The sequence below is a fragment of the Mus pahari genome, chromosome 7, assembly GCF_900095145.1.
Source record: "Mus pahari chromosome 7, PAHARI_EIJ_v1.1, whole genome shotgun sequence".
Classification (NCBI taxonomy): domain Eukaryota; kingdom Metazoa; phylum Chordata; class Mammalia; order Rodentia; family Muridae; genus Mus; species Mus pahari.
This window is the reverse complement of record NC_034596.1, coordinates 340,394-363,710: the sequence shown is the minus strand read 5'-3', so window position 1 is coordinate 363,710 and position 23,317 is coordinate 340,394. Positions and strand designations below refer to the sequence as shown.

At 48.1% G+C, this 23,317-nt stretch overlaps 1 protein-coding gene across 1 annotated transcript in view; it reads left to right on the top strand.

Moving 5' to 3' along the window:
• Plb1 (phospholipase B1) overlaps nt 1–23,317 on the top strand; it is a 126,154-nt gene that overhangs the window by 71,695 nt on the left and 31,142 nt on the right. The window contains exons 24-44 of the mRNA XM_021202165.2: nt 649–729; nt 3,415–3,480; nt 3,746–3,846; nt 6,293–6,374; nt 6,721–6,825; nt 6,924–7,019; nt 7,153–7,224; nt 8,217–8,255; nt 8,674–8,734; nt 10,014–10,072; nt 10,769–10,842; nt 14,834–14,877; nt 15,498–15,606; nt 17,129–17,180; nt 17,550–17,630; nt 18,147–18,212; nt 18,965–19,065; nt 19,718–19,799; nt 20,485–20,589; nt 21,912–22,007; nt 22,856–22,927. Coding sequence (XP_021057824.1) covers nt 649–729; nt 3,415–3,480; nt 3,746–3,846; nt 6,293–6,374; nt 6,721–6,825; nt 6,924–7,019; nt 7,153–7,224; nt 8,217–8,255; nt 8,674–8,734; nt 10,014–10,072; nt 10,769–10,842; nt 14,834–14,877; nt 15,498–15,606; nt 17,129–17,180; nt 17,550–17,630; nt 18,147–18,212; nt 18,965–19,065; nt 19,718–19,799; nt 20,485–20,589; nt 21,912–22,007; nt 22,856–22,927 — 1,644 coding nt within the window. The remainder of the gene's footprint in view (nt 1–648; nt 730–3,414; nt 3,481–3,745; nt 3,847–6,292; nt 6,375–6,720; nt 6,826–6,923; nt 7,020–7,152; nt 7,225–8,216; nt 8,256–8,673; nt 8,735–10,013; nt 10,073–10,768; nt 10,843–14,833; nt 14,878–15,497; nt 15,607–17,128; nt 17,181–17,549; nt 17,631–18,146; nt 18,213–18,964; nt 19,066–19,717; nt 19,800–20,484; nt 20,590–21,911; nt 22,008–22,855; nt 22,928–23,317) is intronic.

The following is a 23,317-nucleotide window of genomic DNA, read 5'->3' as shown; positions in this document are numbered from 1 at the left end:
TGCCAGGTCCACTTAGCTCTTTCTGCCTCATGGTTGAGTCTTAAGATTTGATCTCTCAGCTGCTGCTCCATTACCATGCCTGCCTGCTTCTATGCTCCCCACCATTATGATCATGGACTCTTACCCTTTAAAATTCTAAGCCCCAAATCAAATTCTCTCTCTCTCTCTCTCTCTCTCTCTCTCTCTCTCTCTCTCTCTCTCTCTCTCTCTCTCTCTTTGTAGCTCTGGATGTTTTGGAACTCTCTCTGTAGACCAGACCAGCTTTGAACTCAGAAAATTACCTACCTCTGCATTGCTAGTGCCTGGGATAATGTCATGCACCACAATGCCCAGACCCAGCTGGGATTTCTCACAGGCACCTTTAACTCATGGGCTAAGGAAAGTTCCTTCTTAATGGAAGATGGTCCTTCTTCTGTAAAGCTATTAGATCTCCAGATTTCTAGAAGACTCTAGAACAACCTTCCCTTCCCAGGGCCAGGACCTATTTCCCTATCTTCCATGCAAAACTCAAAAGCACTCCTCCTACCAGGGTGGTTGGAGACAGACCTGTGTCTGCTGTGCCAAAACCCAGTTTGTGCTCTATGATATGTGGGGAACCGCCTCTACGAGAGTTTCCTCCCTAACCCTATTTATTTCTATTCATTTCAGACAATAAACTTTCAGGAAGACTGGAAGATAATCACTGTGTTTATAGGAGGCAATGACCTCTGTGGTTCCTGCAATAACTTGGTAACTCTTCAGCCCCTCACACCCAGGAAAGATTCCATCGTTGGCCACTGGGTCCTGGAACAGCATAGCTAGGTCAGGACTCTGTACATGGCTTGGCATGAATCCAACTGGGGATTCATTAACCTTAAGACCCAGAGGACATTCACCTGGAATGCTGGTCCTGGTGAAGTTCCCTACTGAGGGAGCCTGATCATATCATTCTAGAAAACTAGATAACCTTGTGTTAGCTAAGAAAGACTTGCCTGTTTCTATAGCTAGTTACAGGTTGGCTCCTTTCTGCACTGCTTACACCTTTGTGCTGCTATCTCTAGAGAAAGTGATTTCCAGTAAGGTTCAGGTCTACACCTCTTGGGGCTTCTGGGAAACCCACAACGGTGTTCCTCTATGGGTGTCACATGTATTCTTCCTGTATTCCCAAGTCCCTCTGAAGGAGATCCCTTAAACCAAACCACCTGTGAGTGTCACACCCACACCTGTGCCACGTGCTGTGCCCAGAGGTGAGCAGTGGCAAACGAGACACAAGCTCTGTCCTTGGGGTTTCCTTTAGCTAGGGGCCAGAAACAAGCAACTTTTCATAGCACAGGAGAGATACCACCATTGGGTTTCAATGATACATAAATAAGTAACTCCAAAAATCAAAGTAGCCATGGCATGAGCAAGGGGGGTTCTCAACACATAGTGCAGGAGACCTGCCAGCTGGGCATGTGTCTTGGTTAGGGTTTTACTGGCAACTCTTTTTTTTTCCCCAGTGGCAAACAGCCTTTATCAAGAGTCACAATAAGCAGTCTGTGGCCTGAGGCCCATAGGTAGGGCTCTGCATAGTCCATCCCTGAGCAAGGTGGCCAGTGTCCTGGGAGGGGGATGGGGTTCTGTGCCGGCTCCCCCACAGCACTAGGGTATGTGCTGAAGTGGGTCACCAGGCCATAGCTCATGAGGAAGCCTCTGGCTGGGCACGGGATTGAACCCTGCCATACTGAGGAATCACATTTCACATGAGGGGGCAGCAAGGCCTCTTCTCCACAGATGCCTCCTCCGAGGGAGCAGTGAGCTTGAGCAAGGGGGGTCCCCACTTGAGCTGAAGCCACAGTCAGGCTGGGAGGTCTCAGTGTCAACAGACAGGCCAGGCTCAAAGGTCTCAGGCCCTTCAGGGGCAGGTCGCTGAAGCTTTGCAGCTGTTCTTTGGCATTTAAGTTCTGGCAACTCTTTGTTTGTTTTTGTTTTTGTTTTTGTTTTTGTTTTTTTTGAGACAGGGTTTCTCTGTGTAGCCCTGGCTGTCTGTTCACTTTGTAAACCAGGCTGGCCTTAAACTCAGAAATTTGCCTCTCTGCCTCCTGAGTGCTGGGATTAAAGGCATGTGCCACCCACACCACTGCCTGGCCCAAGGCAACTTTTACAAGAACATTTAATTGGGGCTGGCTTACAGGTTCACAAGTTCAGTTCATTACCAACGAGCATGGCAGCATGCAGGCAGGTATGGTGCAGGAAGAGCTGAGAATTCTACCTCTCCTGCCTAAGGCAGCTAGGAGAAGACTGGCTTTCGGCTTCTGGGCAGCTAGGATTAAGGGTCTTAAGGCCTATGCCCACAGTGACACACCTACTTCAACAAGGCCACACCTCCTAATAGTGCCTTTCCCTGGACCAAGAATATTCAAACTATCACAGGGAGTGAGGGACTAACAGAGTGAGGCAGAAGAATGCCAAGAGGATGACCTGTCCCCAAACCCTTACAATAACTCCTGATATCAGAATCATCCAGGGCTAGTGACTTTAAAGATGATATTTAAAGATCTCACAGGAGAACTGACAGGCTCTAGGGGATGGGTGAAGCTTTGGAACCTTGGTCCCCCTCCCAGCTTCCTGAGGGACACTGCTTTAACCTGTTGTAAGGTGGGGTTCTTGGATGCGCTTCACCCAGAGAAGGCGTTCCACTGGTTTTTTTTTTTTCAGTGCTCTGAAAATGGGGCTTGGGATGCAGGCCTAGTCAAGCATGAAAACCTGAAGATAAATTTCCTATCATCCACATAAGAAGCCAGATGTGTCTGGCTGAACAGATAAACCTCCAAATTCAGTAGAAGACCCTGTCCCCAAAAATGAGGGAGAAAGACATCTGGTGTGAACTTCTGGACTCTATACACACACATGGATGTCACCTGTGTACATCCATCCCCTCTCCCTTTCCCTTCCTCCCTTCCTCCCCCCCTTCCTTCCTCCCTTCTTCCCCCTCACACACACACAGTTCTAAAACCACACATAAAAAATTAAAGTGGATTTCTGTTTGGAGGCACCACAGACTCCCTCGTAGCCCCATGCACCCTCGAGGCACTTAGAAGTGATTGATGACCTGAGGCTCAGAAGAGGGCAGATAGTGGAACCAGATCTTGAGGTCATCCACTTCAGTAGCCCCATTTCAGAGGAGCTATACGGGACAGTTAAGGCTCAACCTCTAGTCAATACAAAATCAATTCAGTTTTTTTCCTGGCTCTAGGCAAAATGAAAGACTTTCTTGAGGGTCATGATGAGTGCAAGCATTGTAGCTAGGACCCCCCAAAGATTAACCCTCTGTTTCACTATTGCCAACTCTGATTAAAATATAGAAAGAGGAGAAGCCAAACCTGGAAGCAGTCCTGCTCATAGGGAGGAGATGGGGGATGCACGGGTCTCATGAGATTCTTCCTCTGCCTACAGACTCGCTTTTCTCCCCAAAACTTCATCGACAACATCAAGAACGCCCTGGACATCCTCCATGCAGAGGTACAGAGGTTAGACCACACGGGCCTCTGAGTTGCTCCATCAGAGCTGTTGTCTGTGACCTCGGAGGCCTCCGAGCAGTTCTGAGAGCTACTTGACAGACACCTGCATGTATGCTCTAGTATCCTCGAAGAGCAGAAATAAGAGAGGACGGAAGTGGGTGGGGCCAGGAGGTAGTCACAAACTCTGAGCTCCAGCCCCCATGTGAGAAGCAAGAAGCCAATACCATCTTACCATATTATCTTGGTGACTGATTCTGTTTCTGCAGGTTCCCCGGGCCTTTGTGAACATGGTGAAGGTGATTGAGATCACCCCCTTGAGAGAACTGTTCGATGAACCTACAGTCAGATGCCCACGGATTATCCTCAGGTCTGGTGACAACTTCACTCATGTTCCTGAAAGGACTGTGGGCCTTGGCAGATTCTTTTAGGAACCCCCAGGGTAGAGTATAAGGATGGTTAGAACTACCCCATATTTTAACCTGAAAAGGTCTCCCTGGGGGACATACAGCTCAGGTTATCTTCTGTAAACATTGCTATAGACCTCAGCAGTCTCTCTGAGAGAGCACATAAGGAATCTGCCTTCTGACGAGTCAGCCACATGGCCCCTTCATCAAGGAAGAGAGAGAGGGGGTATTAAGAATAGGATCACTCAGCCCACAGCATCCAGAGCATAGTGACCACCTCCCAGAGGCTGGTCCCCAGGACAGACAGTGTTTCTGAATGGCATGTGTGTGCTCCAGGTGGGACAAACACAAACCCAGGGCTACTGTTACTCTGTAGAAGAGAGATGTGAGATCAGAATTGGCAAGATCGAGGGGTGAATCTTCTCTTAGAGAACAGAACATTCTGGTCCTCAGAAGGGTGCTCCTAGGAGGCTGGTGGCATCAACTCTCAGCCTCCAGACCCAACCGAAGATGGAGTTCCTCTCTAGCACCAGACAACTGTATAACCTCTGGAAGGAGGATGCTTTTCTAACTGGTCATGGAGGCTGTGCAAATCTTCCTCCCCTGCCCTCTAGCCCTCATCATGTTCCTGGGCACACCACGTGGCCATTCATCACTTCAGTGTAGTGATTATCCTCCACAGCCTGTGAGCACTGAGTCACTGCCACCACAGCATAGGGGCTCAGGGGCTGTTTGCAGATGAACTGAATGAATAATTCACAAGGGCCAGCCTTGTTCTTGGAAATTAAGGAGGTATACTGGCTGATCCATGGAGAACTATGCCAGATCTTCCCTAGAGGAGTAGGGCAGACTACACAAGTTCCCTAGAGAAGGCTCAAGACACTGTGTGCAGACACACGCTGCCTGCCCGGGCTGGTGTCAGACATGCTAATTTTCAAAGCTGACTCATCTACTAGATGCCACTTTCTCCAGTCACTGGGGCACATGGAGGGTTCAGTGTATACATTCCACTTCAAAATAGATTCCACCCCCCCCCAGGCTTCCGGCTACTGGTCACTGCAGAGATTTGAAGTCCACTAAAACCTGTTTGGAGAAGTCTCTTGCCAAGTGCACTTGAAGATGAGAGTGTCTGTGTTGATACGATCAAGAGCTTCCTTATTTTGAGACTGCCCTCTCTCCCTTTCTGTCTCGGTGGCCAAGCTCCCTCTCTGCTACTCCATCTATACAGAGCCACCTGGGCTATTATCACCTTATACCCAGGGTGGAAGTCCAGATTTGACAGATCTGGACAAACCAGAGTGGAGTTGCAGACTGACATAGCCATTTAATTCAGTGACTTCTTAGTCAAGTCCCAGCTCCCACCAGTGTCAAGTCAATATGGCTGTGTGACCTTGAGGAAGTTACTTAACCACTGAAACTTGGTCATCTCTTCTCCCTGATGTCCTCAGTAAATTCAGGACCTTGCATGTGCTAGGGAAGTTTGCTATCACTGAACTATATGCCTGGCCCTTTTTGCTTTTGTCTTTTTTAAAAAGGAGGGTCTTGTATATCCCAGGCTGGTTTCAAACTGGTTCTTGAGCTGAGAATGACTGCTATGCCTACACTTCTGATCCTCCTGCCTCTACCAACCAGAGTCCTAGGATTACAAGCAGAGACCACCACACCCAGTTTTTTAATATTGGGGACAGAACCCAAGGTTTTATGCACCCTAGACAGGCAGCCCCAAGGCCCTTTACTTTTTATGTTGAGATAGTGTCTTGCTCAGCTGTCCAGACTGGCTTCAAACTCATGATCCTCTTCCTTAGCTGTCAACATAACTAGAATCCCAGAGTGTTCCATCTTCAGATTGCTCACCTCTAAAATGGGGGCAATAAAAACTTCCAGGAATCTGGGCAGTAGTGGCACACACTTTTAATCCCAGCATCTGGGAGGCAGAGGCAGGCAGATGAGGCAGGCAGATTTCTGAGTTCTAGGCCAGCCTGGTCTACAGAGTGAGTTCCAGGACAGCCAGGGCTACACAGAGAAACCCTGTCTTGAAAAAAAATTCTGAGATGATGAAGAGATTTAAACATTTTAATACATAGTGCTTGGCACTGTTAGCATGTAGCGTGTACTAGCAATTACTGTTCTTGTTCTTATTATTGTTTAGGAGAAGGGTCTATCTCTCTGCACATCTTCATACAACCTTCTGGTGACTCAGCTCCATAAAAATCACTCCTATAGACATCAGGAGGAAGGTCTTGTTTCCAAGAGCAAATTCAGGCCATGAACATTTTTTTTCTGTGACATCCTTTGATCCAGACTCAGATTCCTAATACCCTTCAACTTACAAGAAATACACAGAGTCTCAGGCCAGAGCTCATTCAGGATGATGACCTCAGACTGGGGGCTCTTTGGTTTTATTGGTAGGAACCTGTGTCCTTGTGTCCTGAACCTTGGTGCTAACTCAGCAGAACTTGCCAGCCTTGTTGAAAGGAACAGGCAGTATCAGGTAAGCAGGAGGGTTTTGCCACCGTGAAGGACTCTCAGAAGTTTGTAAGCCCCAAGTAGAATAAGTTGATGCTAAGTCTCTTGTCCTTGGCTGAGAGTGGTGACTGCCAAGGACTGTGCCAACAGAAATACATTCACGGATGACAGGGGTCAGAGAGCCGCTTCTCTGAATGAAGCTTCAGTAGGAGGTCACAGAGCACACTTCACTGAACCCCATCTTCTCCTGTCTCCTCCTCCTCTCTTAGGAAGGAACTCAAGTGTTGGTTAAGAATAGGTAGTAAAACTTGAGACCAGTTTCACTGTGTTTTCCTAACTATTGCAACCCCTGTCTCCGTCTCCTCCGGCAGAAGGGAACTGAAGAGCTGATTGAGAGCGGACGGTATGACACAAGGGATGATTTCACTGTGGTTGTCCAGCCCTTCTTTGAAAATGTGTCCATGCCACGGACCCTGGTAAAGAAATGAGGCATTGAGGATGAGGGGAGCCCCCAGGGTGAGCAGCTGAGTTTTCTGACATCCGTACTTGCCCTCCCTTTCTGCCTGGTGACTAGGAGGGCTTGCCCGACAGCTCTTTCTTTGCCCCTGACTGTTTCCACTTTAATGTCAAGACTCATGCCCGCTCAGCCATTGCCCTCTGGAAGAACATGGTAAGAGCTGTAGGGTAAGGATTTTCCCTTCTGGCCCAGCTGCCTGCATCTCCCTTCCTCCCCACACCCCCAGCATCTTGACTGCTTGGTCTGCCTATTGCTCATTCCCTGTCTTCTTGCTTTTTTTGTTTAGCTGGAACCTGTGGGCCACAAGACAAGACAACATAATTTTGAAATCAAGGCCCCTATCATGTGTCCGAACAAGGTAGAGTGGGCTCTCCTAACAATACCCTCTGAGTATAGCATCTCCTCTGCCCAGTCAACCCAAGCCTTCATCTTAGCTCCTCTCTGCCCACCCACCCATCCCATCCATATTCCAGGTTGACAATCCACATCATCCCCTTTGGTTAAACAGAGAGGAATGGTTGACCCACAGTGACTTGAACCCTCTAGTGTTTTCCTTACCTCTGATGGCAAGGACATCAACACAAGTCTAGACGGGCTACACCTCTTTTGGACAGGCAGGAGTGATGTGGTGGCTCTTATGGAAAGGAGAGGAGATTTTCTAGGGCAAATGAGACAGGGATAGCCTGTTTCCATGTAGCCCTTGGCTCATGACCAGCTGGGAAGAGCAAGAGACCAAGCATCAGAGTGATGCATGCTTGAATGGAAAGTGGAGGCAGGCAGGATGTTAAGATGGAAGCCAGAGCTAGGAAAACAGATCTTCCCCATCAGCAGAGAAGGACCCCAATTCCACTCATAAAATGTCAGATTCTTAGAGTTTTGTAGCTGCAGCCTCAAAACCCAGAATTCCTCTGGGTCCCCCAAAGGGTCCCAGGATTCTCACTGGAACTACTGGACCAGGGCTTAAGTGGAGAAGAAGTTGGGGGTTGGGAGGGGTCTGCTTTTTCTTGCTTAAGTAAAAAGAAACTCAGGCTTCTATAGGGCAAAGTAGGTTTCGAATGGCAGGCACCTGGGGGTGACAGGGGTGCTGTTGGAAAGGGGTAGGGTAGAAAAAAGAGGCCCAACATCCTTAGCCAATAGGCTGAGTGCAAGAAAGAATGTTCACCCATTCCTGGTAGCTACTTAAGGGTCGGTTCAGGTAGCAGAGAAGACCCAATACATTCTGGGCAGGAGCTCAGGGTGGTCAGCCTTTCTGGAAGGGTCTAAGCTCTGGTTGTGGCCCTGAGGAGGCTGCAAAAGAGCATGTCTAGGCTGGTGTAACTCCTTCCGTTGCTCACTCGCCTCTTCCCACAGGCCTCACCATTTCTGAGCACTACCAAGAACAGCAACCTGGTATCTATCTATGGCTTCTATCAAAGGGCTCCCTGGGCAATGGGGTGGGCAGCTTCTGTTGATGGGAAGATGGGTAAGAGTTCCTGAAAGAAAACAGAGGGTTCACTCCCTTTCCTAAAACCATCTCTCCACCCACACCTTCTATAGGTGAGAGTAGAATCAACCTAGCCTTACACAACTGAAGGAAAAGGCAGAGGGTGGGGTGGGTCATTTGTTCCATCCCTGAATCTTACCTTGGATGAAAGAGAGGTCAGACTTACAACATCTCAGCTTGGCTGATATTCAGTGTCCCTGGAGACCCCTCCCCAGGAATAGGACCCAGGGCTCTGCTGAGGAAGGCTGATACCATCCAGTTTTTCTGCTGCCTGACTCCCACCCACTTAGTCCTAAGATTCTAGGATTGGCTCTTTGTATTTAGGGTTATGGAACCTGGATGTTTTGCGAGGAGAGAGCCCCTTCTGCCTCACCACCAACCTCAGGTAAGCCCCTGTCTTAGTTAAGATTTCTTTTGCTGTGAAGAGACACCGTGACCACGGCAACTCTTAAGAAAACATTTCATTGGGACTGGCTTACAGTTCAGAGCTTTAGTCCATTATCATCATGGCAGGAAACATGGCAGTGGGCAGGCAGACATGGCACTGGAGAAGGAGCTGAGAGTTCTACATCTGGATCAGCATGTAACAAGAAGGGAATGCCACACTGGGCCTGACTTGAGCTTCAGAGACCTCAAAGGCCCCCCCCCCCACCCTACACACACACCTTACACACACATCCTACACACACACACACACACACACACACACACACCATGACACACATCCTCCATAAGGCCATACCTCCAAATAGTGCCACTCCCTGTGGGCCTATAGGGGCCATTTTCTTTCAGACTACCACAGCCCCTGTGACCCACCAAGATCCAACACCTCTCTACAAAGGCATACATACCACTGAGTAATCAGCTAAGGCTTCATATGATAGCCACTCAACACAATTCTATCCAGTGCTTGCTTCCCATCCCAGTGAGCTATTTGTCCAACTTTGGCAGCATCATGCCTGGCCAAGCTCCCAGGGCATCTGTGTTAGGAGTTTGTTCCCTCCCAGGGCATCTGTGTTGGGAGCTCTTTTCCATCCTCTTGCTTTCAAGATCTAAGCAGGGCACAGAGAAGACATGGGAACTCACTTGCCCATGGTTGGCTCAGTCCTGCAAGATGGTGAATTCTGGAGGTTAACGAGGCCAGCGAGTCCCATGAAATGGATGTCTCTATGGAAATGTGTCCTCAGCCTCTGCCTATGGAAGGATCTAGAAAGTTCTCTGGGCTCTTCAAAAGAAGGACTTTAGGAAATTATGGAAGGGCCTGCCACGACTATGTCTTAGATTCATGTGGAAATCCAAAACCCGGCTCTAAGTGGCCTGTATGTGAGCCAGTGCCTGTCTGGTTGGGCACTTAGGCCATCACTGACTTCTCACATGACCACCAGCACTAAAATGGAATTCTGCCTCATCTTCTCCATCCCTGCTTTGTGTCTTACATTTCTAGCATCTGTTTTTCTATCTTCTAGCCTGACACAAGGCTAAGAATTGTTTGTGCCTCTTATAGGAAACTTGCATGAAAATTCTGCCAATGCAGTTTGGGCTCCTCAGTTCTACATGGTCTAAACACACATGCAGTCTTGTTTCTGGTGTTGGCATGAAGCAAAAGGAGTAGACTGTACCCTCAGCTCTCTTCCCAGACTCAAGCATGTCTGCTTGTCTTTCAGTGCATGCCCTGAGACCTGCAGACATCCAAGTTGTGGCAGCTCTGGGAGACTCTCTGACTGTAAGAACTTTTGAGCCCTGGGGTGGGAGTGGGCTTTGGTCTGGTGGGGCCAGTTCCAAGTCTGCCCTCCTAACTTCAAAGCTTGTGCTCCCACCTCTGTCATCTCTTACTCTTCTGCCCTAACTCTATCCAACCAAGAGAATGGCAACAATGAAATTGGTTTTTTTGTTTTGTTTTGTTTTGTTTTTCTTACAACTGCTTTGTCAAGTAGATGTATAGGAAAAAGTATTTTCAGAAATGAACTGAATATTCTCAGTTGGCAGAATTTTTGAACACCCAATAGCACTTTTTTGTCATATGCAAAAATATGTCATTTTGACTCCAAATTCTCCTAACAATGCCTGTGTAGATGCCATTCTCCCTCCATTGCGATCTGCCCAGACCCCTCTCTGTTTCCTCCGAATCAGCACAGATAAAGCAATATTGTCGATTTCACTCGAATTTGTAAAGCACTTGAGAGTCTTCCAGTCGTTACAGCTGTGATCCCAGTTGGGTCCCGAGCCTCTCCTGTAGAAAGGCTTGCTTATCCTAAGTTCTGTAACTGGGCAGCCATAGCAAGGCAAGGCAAAGCTGGGATGTGGGGATCACAGACTAAGCCCCTTGCTCCCAGTCTTGCTGCCCTGAGTGCACTGGGGCCATAGCCCCCACTTTCTCTCTGACTTGTTGGTTTTCGTATGGCATTTCATGTTCTCAAAGGCTGGCAATGGAATCAGCTCCCAAGAAGGTGACCTCAGCGATGTCTCCACACAGTATCGAGGACTGTCCTATAGGTAATGTTGACCTTCAGCCTCCTCTTCTGAGGGCTGTTTTAGTACCTATTTGGTTTTGTGGATTTGTTTTGGGGGAATCTGGGTTGACCTTGAATTCTCCATGTAAGGGAAGATGACCCTGTGTGTCTGACCTGCCTGTATCTACCTCCCAGCTGCTGGGTTGCTAGTATGCACTAGCTGGGTTTAACTCCTGTAAATGCACAAATCCCAAAGAGCAAAGACCAGGTCTAGAAGAGGCTCTCAGAGGGACAGCTATATATTTCTGCCAACTGTGAACATTGACTGAATAGAGAAGATTTTTTTACTGTTAATAATCTTTTTATTTTTTTAAATTATGCAGAAAAAGTAAACCAAGGTTCTTACCAAACTCCTGGGTCAGAAAATCCAACATGAAATGTGCCTGAAAAGCACCAAGTCCTTGAGTCTCCACCTGTCCATTCGTATGTCTGTTTTCATATGTTGATGCTACTATTTTTGTCTGCATGTATGTATTCATGTTGTTTCACAGTCACACCTCTCTGCCTGTATGTATATGTACACATACTCACTTCCGGGAGAGATGCTGGAGGCAAGTTGCGATCCATGGGTGACTCTGAGCCACTCCTGTGTGCTAGCAGAGTTAGGAACTGAGTTGGGTGTCTGGGGGTGGGGAGTATGTTAGCTGAGTGCTCACCTGGCTTCCTGAGTGCCCTTGCCAGCAGGATGAAAGGCTTCCAGGAGAAAGCAGTACCCAACAAGACTCAGATAAGGTGTGAGAATGGGTACCCCAGAGAGCAGTTCAGGTGGCTAGAGGTCAGGTAAACAGCTGAGTGTTAATTGTGTTTTTTTTCTTTCCTAATAAAGTTCCTGGTTTGCATGCTTCAAAGTAATTAGCGAGTATTTAAGAATTTACCTGGGAAAGCTAGACTGAAGCTTGCCACAAGGGGGCAGAGCTTTAATGAGCAGTTGGCTGCACAGGCAAGCACTTCCCACTTCCCTTTTCAGGGTGCATTCACTTCAAGGATGCTCCCTAAGAAAGAGACAGGGAACAAGGTGGGATGGTCAGAGCTAAGGAGAACTCCAGAGACACACGTCTGCCAAGGTAATAGAGAGGCAGGGCCAGCATGGCTTGTAGCCACCACTTGGAAGTACCTCAGGGTGAGGGCCTTCTCTCCTCCCAGAGAAAGGAAACGCTTCTCAGCAGAACCCCCACATGTCCACATGTCTTAGCCAGGCCAGTGTCTCCAGTGGAACAAAACAGAACCTCATTTACTCATCCCTCCCCCAAAAGTTTCTGAAGCTATGAGGGAACGGGGATGTTGGGGGGGGGGGGCGGAGCAGGACTTACTGTAATCCAGAAGAGGCCCCGGTTTCAGCAGCTGCTCCACCTCAGCTAAAGGTGGCAGTGACATCATCATCATGTGAGGGGAAACCATACACAAATGTCAGCTCCTGAGGAACACCCTTGGGGGCAAAAGTGACTGCTGCAGCCTCACGGGTAGCTGAGATAGTGGAGCTCCCAATCCAGATACAGAGTCAGCCTTCTGGTAGACTTCTTGCGCAGCCATGCAAATGTTCAGCTACTGTCTGATCTTTCCTAGAAATGAGATGCCTGAACTTTCTAGCTATAAACCCAATTCCCCATGGCCAATGACTATTGCCATTTCAAATTAAAACCCTGAACTTGTCTTAAATGTCCCAAACATCTTCCCCCAAGCACACCTGTGTTGAAGACAGAGTGTTAGGTTAGAGTCTAAGTGACAGTGGTGGACAGGCACACAGGCAGGTGTTTCTCCGAGTTCTTGCATGGAATGTTAGCTGTCCAAGAGGGGATTTCCTTTGTATTTGAGGTAAAACATTACCTACTATTTCCTTCATGTGCAGGCCAGCATAGAAAGGGCTCTGAGAGACATTGCAATGGAAACCTCTCTGTGTTTTATGTTTGATCCTCAGTTTCCCTTAATTCTAGAATTTTCTTTGTTTGGAGTATCTGTTGGAAAATGTCCACGATATAGACTGACCAGAGAAAAACAGTTTTCTGGAGGTCACTACACTGGAAATAGCAGGCAATTAAATGATTCCAGGAAAATTTACAAAGTACTCTGGGCCTTTTCCTTCAAGGAAACAATAGGGGGGAAAATGGACCTCATATAGACAGGAGAGAAAGGGCCCCAGGGTTCCTGGGGTCTGGGCGGTTGTAAACAGGACCTGTAGAGATTTGGCTAGTTCCCAGGTCCTTTGGCCTAAGACCCCGTGCCTGTGAATCTCTTCATTGTCACCTAGCTTACGAGCGAGTTGGTCAGAGAGCTTTCTTGCAGTGGTTCTCGTCTTCCTAATGCTGCCACCCTTTAATACATCCTTCATGCTGTGCTGTCTCCCAACCATAAAAGTATTTTCATGACCACTTCATGACTGTAATTTTGCTACTCTTATGAATTATGTAAGTATCTGTTTTCCGATGGTCTCAGGGCCACCCTTGTGGCCTCTTGGAGGGGTTATGGCTCACAGGTTGATAACCACTGCTTTGTATGGCTTTTTCTTTGGTAGAAATACATTGGTTTGTTTGGGATTACTCCATGAACCAAATAAAAATGACTTACCCAAGGCAAAATGCATCTCCTTGTTTTTGTTCTGACTCTTCTAACACACACCACAAAACATCTATACCTTTCTGCACACTGGGTGACAACAGATGAGGAGAGTCTAGCCCTGAGCTCATGTGTCACATTCGATGAAGAGTCTAATGTAGACTAGATGTTTGACGTGACTGTTTCTTCTCATGTTTGCATAGTTCCCATCAAAACGGTGACATACATACTTTTGAAGCTTTCTGGGTTTGTGTAGGTATCTTATCCTCGTGGACACGCCGTTCTAAAATGGCGCTGGAAACCCTGCTGGTCTTGTTCTGCCATCTTCTTCTTTTAAAGTACCTTTGAGAAATAACTGGGGGCACATAGTATGTATGTGTTTATGTGTGTTATCTTGTTCATTGAGAGATACACACAGAAGACAACAGATGGGACAGTACGAGGGTTTATAATTTCCTCCCGGGTCTAAATGCTCCAATCTGCTGACTTTGGTTGGGAGAAGAGAAGATTCTGAAGCAACACCATGTAGAGCTAGAGAAGAACTGATGACAGTTGACAAGAAGCCAAGCCATTCGCCCAGGCCACACATCTGATAGGCCACAGGGTGGACACAGAATGGAGTGATATTGCAGACAGAGCTCCTCCAGCTCAAGCCCTTGACCACCCAGGTGCAACAGTGGCCTTCATTCCAAGCGTTCTTTGACTGAAGCGCAGCTTTGATTTATGGCATCTTTGAGAGGTCTCTTCCAGTGCGCTAGATGCTAAGTAAGGTTATGTTCTCAAAGTCCCTGGCCTGAAGTGAAATGACATACTGAAACTGATCAAAGGGGCACAGAAGAAAACCAAACAGTAAATACCAAATATCTGAGCATCTAGATTATTTAAAAGATAGAAATGAGTATCTCCTTTAAGTGTGTGGAAGGAAATGCCCTCCTCTTAGGCAGTATGGTCTGCGGTTAGGCCAGATAAAATGAGACAGGGCATTAGACAGCAGCAAGCTTCCTTCTGTCCCCTGAATCTTCCATTGGAATCTACCTGATACTGGGCAGAAGAAACTTATCTCTGTTCTCAAGGTTTCCAGCTCAAGCTAGGTTTAAATTACTCTTAGAAATGAACCTCCTGGCACCTCAGCTTTCTACTTGGTCTCATGGAGATGTCCACAGCTAACTCCTAAGCTTAGGACAGGGGACAGCTAAGTGCAACATGCAGCCCATACTGAGGGTCCTCAACTAAGTACTCCCCTCCAGAGAGGGTGACAGAAAGTCCTTTAGCTTCAAATCCTAGACTAAGCAGGGAACAATCTACTGGTGAATCTAGAATGTTCCCGGGATCCCGCAAATATAAGGACAGTAGGGATCCTTCTTTGGTTAAGTTTATACACTGACTTGCTTTCTCTCCTTCCCTGCCTTGCTCTCTCCCTTCAGTGGTGGTGGGGACAAGTCCCTGAAGAACGTGACCACCTTGCCCAGTAAGTAGATACCAAGGGCTTGAATGGGGCTATTCTAGAAAAAAAAATAGTGCATTCATGGGCAGTAGCCCTGAAGTAGGAGACGAGGCCCCATTGTGCGTCTGAGGGGGTGGGCATCAGACATGGACCCTGCAGACCTAAGTTCAATCCCTGCTCTTTTTTGTGAGGTGACCTAGGGCAGCAGCTCTCAACCTATGGGTCAAGGCTCCTTTGAGGTTGAGTGACATTTTCATAGGGGTCACCTAAGACCATCCTGCATATCAGATAGTTCTATTACAATTCATAACAGTAGAAAATTACAGTTATAAAGTAGCAACAAATATAATTTTATGGCTGGGGGTCACCACAACATTAGGAACTGTACTAAAGGCTCCCAGCTTGAAGAACCATTGGCCTAAGACAAGCCACCAAATTCCCCAAGCCTTGAGTTTTTCCATTTGGCCCAAGAAATGCTGGGGCAAATCTGATGGCAAGGGTGGGGGGAAACTTCACTGCTCTGTAAGTTGGGCAGAAAAAGGGGCTTCTGTGGGGGGCTTTTCCAGCCTTGTCTTGTCATCACGTCGTTCCGACAGAGAGTTTCTGTCAGACACATGTGTTAGAGTCTGCCTTTCGTCTTCCAGATATCCTACGGGAATTTAATGGATTTCTCACGGGCTACTCAGTAGGAACCGGCGACTTCAGTTCTGCAAGCGCTTTCCTTAACCAGGCTGTCCCTGGGGCGAAGGCTGAGTATGACATTTGGGGGAGCTGTAGAAAGGGGGAGACAGGCATGTGGTCAGTCCCTCAGATACCCCATAGAGACCTACAAAGGTACTTCGCTGGTACTTTTTCCTGTCTGTCCACAACCAAAGCTATAGCATGGAGTTTAGTTTTCTTGGACATGGGAGGGGTTACGCCTCTACAGTTGTTACCTGACTCCTCAGTGGTCAGCCTTTCACACACCATGTCATCTAAGAATTGAACTAACTGAGCATATCAGTAAATTTTGAAGCTCGGTCTGAAATAATGATGCTAGAATCCCTCTCTAGAAGGCTTACTATATCAAAGTCAAGATCTCCAGCCTGAGGGAGCCTCTGGGAAAAATCTCATCTTCTCTCCAGCTCTGGCATAGATCTAACGTGAAACAGACTGGAGATGTCCAGGGGGTGCTGAAGCAGAACTGTCTAGCCTCCTGGGATGGTCTCTCGAGGCGACACTAATTCTTCTCCTAGAAGCCCTGGAAGCCTTGGGTTCCTGTTCCACACAGTTCTTGCCCTACACCTCTAGTTAGTGGACATGCCCCCAACACCTGTTTGCTGGGCTCTATAATAGCTTGTGATGCACACAGTTCCACTAGCCTATCCAAGGAGACCACAATGCTATGGCTCCATCACTCAGGCTTGTGCTGAGAGCCATGAATTATAAACCCAGGCATGTGTGGGTCATGCGTTTACTCTCCACTTTTCTCAAAGTGGCTCACAGAACAAGTTATACATGTGACACATAATAGACATATATGTGTGCACATATGTGGGTACATGATACAGGCACATGTGAGGAATCACAACCATTGTGACAAATAAGAAGGGATTGTGTCAACGTGATTGTTTCCATGGTTACTGTACCTGAGCATCAAACCGTCAGCTTCCAGGAAGCTAGGAAGCAAAGGAAACATTCTAAACATCCAATTACATGATCTGTCCCAGCTACTCAAGACAGACATGTGAGCAAGCTGTAGTGGTGCCCACCTGTAATCCAAGCAGTGGAGGACTTGAGCCAGCCTAGGTTATATATATACTGAAAACCTGCTTAAGAATGGAACATCAAAGGCAAATGGATTCTCGGTGTGGGACCTTAAGAAGATCATGAGCACAAAATGAGACCAGGAGTGGCTTTGATGACTTTAGGACAATCTCCCAGCTTGCTCTTCACAAGGCCATTTGCTGCAGTATTTCTAGATATGTATTAAAATGTATTGAGATGTATTTCATCCTTTCTATTCCTGACAATTCTCCTCCTCCTGACAAGGAGGCTAGCTCAGGGGTTCTGCCTCTTGCTTGCCATCATGGGTAGCCACACATAACAAGCACTCTGCATTGCCCTTTTCAGTTTGGTCCATTCAGTCTCTCCAACAGTAGCCCCTGTGGCCTGTGAGCCTTGGGGATCTCTGCAGCTCATGTAGTGTCACGGAAGCCTGTAGTGTGTAGACCCCTGGGGTGAGAGGACAAATGTACACACTCTGTCAACAGAAGTACTGACGTTCTTTCCTCAGGAACCTTGCAAGTCAAGTCCGGACTCTGATTCAGAGGATGAAGAGTGACAGCGTGAGTCCATTTGATCGCTACTGATAAACAGTAGTTGTCTAGCCCGCTAAGGTTTTCCCAAATGCTGCGAAAAGCAGCAAGCACCCCATAGTTAGAGGCATTCAAGCAGAGATAGGGAAAACCCTGCCTGAGACCTTCTAGAGGATATTACATCAATGGGGAGAAAGTGGATGCCAGGCACAATGACCTTAAAGGTCCCTCTTGTTGCTAAGATCCTGGTCTATAAATAAGTCTCTAAAATGTCATCAACTTTGAGGTTCTTGCTGTATTATTTCAAGTGGACGAGGAAGTCACATGGGGCTGACTGGATTTCCTAGAGCTGTGATAGTTTGTCAGAAACAATGAGCCTTTTCCTCCCTCCTCATGCAGAGAGTGAACATCCACCAAGACTGGAAGGTCATCACGGTGATGATCGGGGCCAGTGACTTGTGTGACTTCTGCACGGATTCGGTAATGAGATAGGGTCTAGGCCTGACCCTGACTTTGATCATTAGGCTTTGGAGGTCTTCTCTAAGAAAGCCCCTCACAACTCACCCAAGGAAGCGTTCATAGCCAGCTACGTTGTATACTGTACACATGACTCATGCGCACACTCGTGCATGCACACTCCATACTGTCGGCCTGTGGTGTTGGGCACCGCATGCATGTCCATCCCAAGCAGTGAAGGACTAGGTAGACATACATGGTGCTGCTTCTCTTTCTTGCAACGTGTGAACGAGAAGAAACTGTAGACCCCAAGCATTTGGGAGAATATCTCCATCTTTCACTCTGGCTAATGGTTCCAGTCTTCTAGCTGGCCTGTCCCTGACAACAGTGAGTGGTCGGGCATTCAGTTTAGATTCTAGCATGCTGATAGACTCACAGACGGTGGTGGGAGGGAAACAAGTCCTTGGGGCTGGACCCAGAAGGGAAGCCTTTTGCACTGGAACCAACAACTCCTTCCATTCCTCACGTTTCTCTTTCCAGAATCATTACTCTGCAGCCAATTTTTTTGACCATCTTCAAAATGCCTTGGACATTCTACATAAGGAGGTGGGTGAGGGCTTCTGTAACTTGGTTTCAGCTCCAGTATAATGGATGTGCAGGTGGGAGGGGAGGGGAAGGGTGGAACCAGCCAAGGGCATGGGCTCTGTGCCTGTCCAAAGGCTGCACTGCATTCTACTTGGAATGCATCCCCAGAGATCTATGGTATGAAGAAAGAAAGGTACTGTGTACTTCCGTCTCTCTCCAGGACAACTGTTAGTTAGCAGCTAGCCAGTACCCAGCTTGGCATTGCATTTAGAGCCACAGAGAGTATCTTGAATGAGCTTCTATACCTAGCCTTATATAGTCTACCCCACTGCTACCTTGTGGCAACAACAAGCTGCCCCTGCCATGCCCTGGAAGTAGCATTCTGACCACCAGATGCTCTGCTGGGTATCTGAGTCCCTGTGTCTACTCAGAAGTTGACCTACATCAAGCTGGCAGAAGTTGGTCAGGAGCCAATGACCTAGCAAATAAGTTGCCTATCATGTTGTATTTTGGCTCACTAAATGGCGGCTGGACAGAGCTATGCACTTAGCATTTATTGTCATTCCAGAGGCACCATTTATACTGAAGCTGGGCAGGGCACTCCCCACTCATTTCTGTACTAGCATCATGCATGGGCTGCACAACCCCATGAATATAGTCCCATGTGGATGGACCTGTCTCTTGAACTTAAGGGATGAGCTGAGCTGGAAGTCTAAAGGGAGACTCTATCCAAACCCTGGGAGACCTTGTCTTACTTGCAGCCTTCTCTTTAGGTACCCAGAGCCCTGGTCAACCTTGTGGACTTCATGAACCCTAGTATCATTCGGGAAGTGTTCCTGAAGAACCCAAACAAGTGCCCAGTGAATCAGACCAGGTAGGCAGGCACCATTCATCCTACCCAAGAGCTATCCCAAGCTCCGATCTGACCTTTGCATTAGCAGTGCCTCTCTGGAGCCTCTGCCGGTGCCTATAAACAAGGACTGGGCTACTATCATTATCTCCTGGGAGGTCAAGACTCTGATCTGATCTCTTATCATATCCTAACGCCAGGCAGGAATTTCTATAACAGCAAAACCACCAGGGCTACTGTTGGAGAGACTGAGTAGCCCAAACTGAAAAGGGCAATGCAGAATAGTCTTTGTGTGTGGTTAAACTGCAACAGAGAGCAAGAGACAGAACACCTGAGCCAGGCACCTTGTCAGGAAGAAGATGCATGGCTGTTTTGTTTTTTAATTAAGCATAGTATTCTCATTGCCTGAATTCATTTACTCAACAGAATATGTGTCTGGCCTAGCCTCTGAAATCCAATTTTGGTACTTATTAAAGTGAGTTCACTCAAACTTCAGAGTCCTCTCTAGTCTCTTTCTCTAGAACCTAGGAAAAGCATCTCAAAACCTCCAGGCACCTGTGCTGCCAAATCAGGGCTTGAATGAACCCTGTTATCCCTCCCAGCTCTGGGTAGCCAGAAGCGGTCCCTGAATGGGGCATCAGCTATTGGATCTTCTTGCCTCCCCTACTTTATACAGTGTCCTATGCAACTGTGTTCTGACCCCGGGGGAGAATTCCCATGAGCTGGCAAGGTTGGAGGCCTTCACCAAATCCTACCAGGTAAGGCAGAGGGGAGTATGCCCTCCTATGCCCTCCTCCGCCTGTGTTCTTTATACTTTAGCCCAAAGCCCCTCCTACACAGGGGAGGCATGAAGGAAATGACAAGATGTCAGCCATCCTGGGCTCTCTCTGCTCCAACCTGGCTGAGGGTCTTAGTTTCCCTGGTTGTAAATGCCCCAGTGGCATCCAAGGTGACAAAACTGGTGTGGCTGAGACACTGGTGTGGCAGGAGGGGGTGGCAAGACAGCTCTCCTTGATAGCCAGTAGGCTTGGGAGGCCCTGTGAAATCACACTGGAAGCCAGCTTCTCCCCAACTTCTCTGGCTCCAACTCTCATACCAGTCCCCACAGGCAGGCCACAAAAAAGAGATTACAGGCTAGGAGGCCGATGATCTCTGGAGTATCTTCTGTTTTTTGTTTGTTTGTTTTTGTTGTTGTTTTGTTGTTGTTGTTCTTTGTGGGGCTGTCTACCCAGCCTTGGAGATGGCAAGTTTAAAACAAAACAAAAACAAAAAAACAAACAACCCATTTCCAAACTTTCTTGGATGGGATTTGCTATCAAAAAAACATTTACACCGTATGAACGGCTGAGTCAGCTTCTCTGTCCAATAGGATGGGGACAGAGTCCATGTGCCACCTGCCCTTCCCCTACCCTGTGTTAAAGGCTGCTATTTGTGTGTTCCCAGAGTAGCATGCTCCAACTGGTTGAGTCAGGCCGCTACGACACTCGAGAGGACTTCTCTGTGGTACTGCAGCCCTTTCTCCTCAACACCAGGCTCCCTGTCCTAGAGGTATACTCCCCTACCCCCAATCTTGAGCACTGGAGGAAGAACTGCTATGGGCATCTTTGCAAGAGAACAACCAAGGCAGGAATGCATGTGCCTCCATTGCATGAGAATAAGGCAGGAAGGCCACAGGGAGATCTGCAGATGCTATGCTAGCAGGCACATGCAAGATCTGAGCCCAGACATGCTCCCCACAGATAAGATTGTCTTTGGGGATACTGTAAGCCTCACAGAACAAAAGTGCAGAGATGTGACATATCCTTCCAAAAATTGGATAGAACATAGAAGGCAGGCAGAACTCGCAGGTATCCAACTCTGCATCAGTGACTTCGGGCCACACGTGGTCTCTCGCACGTGGCCCTGTGGTTAAAAAGGAGAGTTCCGGTGCTGTGTTCCCACCTACTGGCCATGCTCCTTGGCACTTCCTCTCAGTGCAGAAGAGCTCTGTGGGCAGAGCAGGTAATGCCTCTTGCCCAAGGCCTTATCCAGCTTCAGGGAAATGGCAAGGAGAGCAGAACACTGTGTCCAGATGCTGCAGAGAAGCCTGGAGTAGGGTGCCCAGCTATCCTGATGCCATCTCTGGCCAGGCCTGCTTGGTGCCCATGTGCCCACTTTAAACCTCTCTACCAAAGGAGGCTGAGGATGAGAAAGGAAGACCCACCCCCACCCTACCTCCGTTTGCTAGTTTAGTATTCTCATGATAGTAACAAAATACCTGGCAGAGCAACTTAAGGAAGGAAGGAAGGTTTGTTTTGGCTTACATTTTAGTTTAAGAAGATACAGTGTATCCTGGCAGGGAAGCCATGGGCAGGAGCATGAGGTAGCTGGTCACATTGTATCAGGAAGCAGAGAATCTGGAATGTAGGTGCTCAGAGAGCTTTCTCTCTCTCTCTGCGAAGTCCAGTACCCCCATCCATTCAGTGTTGGTCTTCCTGTCCCAGTTCACCTAACCTAGAAAATCCCTCACCAATATGCTGGGAGATGTGTCTCTGGGGATTCTAGATCCTGTTGGGTTGATGTCAATATTAACCAATATGCTACCCAGGACTCCCCCAGGAACTGAGAAATGTGTTTCTTCACTACAGCATGAGTTAGGCATTATACAGGTGTGCCCAAACATAGGGCACTATGGAGGGAATTATGGAGAATGTGGAGGCCAGGTGCAGGCTTGAGGTCACCCAAAGCTATTTAATCCGTGGGAATGCCCTCATGTTCCTCAGAGGTTTCCACGAGAGGACAGTATCCTGTGATCAGTCTTGAGGATCGCATAGCCCACAGCTCCCTCTAACCTCACAGGCCTTTGAGGAAGTATGTTTTATCTCTTTCAGAATGGGAATCCAGATACATCCTTCTTTGCCCCAGACTGCATCCACCTAAACCAGAAGTTCCACTCTCAGCTCGCGAGAGCCCTTTGGGCCAATATGGTAAGATATAGGACTGTTCCTGGTAGGGTAACCTAGTGCAAAGTGCCAGCCCTACCAACTGTGGGATAGACCAGGAGGATCAGCAGCTGGCACATCTGTGCAAGTCTCACAGCATGGCCACGGGGGTCCTGGAGATTAGTTTGGCCAGGTTACACTGCCTGTTGTCCTCTGTGCTTCTCATCTATGATGAGGTATGCTGCCTACACAAAAGTCTCTCCAAGGGCTGGGGGGTATGGCTTGGAGGGCAAACCAGAATTCAGATATTTAGGGCTCATGTAAAAGCAGTTGGGGACTCCTCTGTATCCCCAGTGACAGGGGACATAGATTCCAGGAGCTTGCTGGCCAGCCAGTCTAGCTGGAACAGCACACTCATTCCCAAGTTTAGTCAGAGTCCCTTACTCAAAAAGTAAGGTGGAGAGCAATAGAGAAAGACCCTTGTCCTCTGACCTCCATATGAACACCTACAAGCATGGGCACCCACTCATAATATTCATGCACACCACACATACACACACACACACACACACACACACACACACACACACACACACACACCACATACCCCCCCCCACACACACACTTGCCCCCACAAACACACCAGTAGACACCCCTCCTTCAACTTTTCTGTACACCATTATTTATGCTAGGCAGTTGAAACCACATGATCTTTTGGTCCCAGCACAACCCCTCAGAAATGTTTTGAATTTCCAGAAAAGCTGACTTACTCTGAGCCCTACTGCCAACATCTGCCAAAATGAAGTTCCGAGCCTTCCTACTGCAGGAGGCTGCCAGGGAGTGTTCAACAGAAACAAACAAGCTTGGTGTGTTTTCTTTTCTTCCCTGATCAGCTTGAACCCCTGGGAAAGAAAACTGATACTTTGGACCCAAAAGGAGTCATAGCTATGGCCTGCCCCACCAAGGTAATAAGAGAGCAAGTACTTTGTCCATTCTCCTTTTCCCTTCTTCCTCTTCCCTCTCCTTGTGGACGTTGTACATCGTGGTGCGCACTAGGCTCCGCACCACGATGTACAACGTCCACAAGCAGGAAAGAGTTTAATCACTGGCTTGTTCAGCAGTCTCCTGTTCTCTCCCCCTCCCCTTCCCCCTCCCCTTCCCCCTCCCCTTCCCCCTTCTCCTCCTCCTCCTTCAGTGGGGCTTGTTCAGCCCCTAGGCTGAGAGATGGACTTGGAAGTGGGGGAGAGGGAAATTCGTCCTTGAGATGTATGATAAGGGTTGTCCACACAGAGAAAGGAACCTGGACAGCAGAAGCCAGGAGTGCAAGAAAGAGAAGAGCAGATGGGAATGTGGGT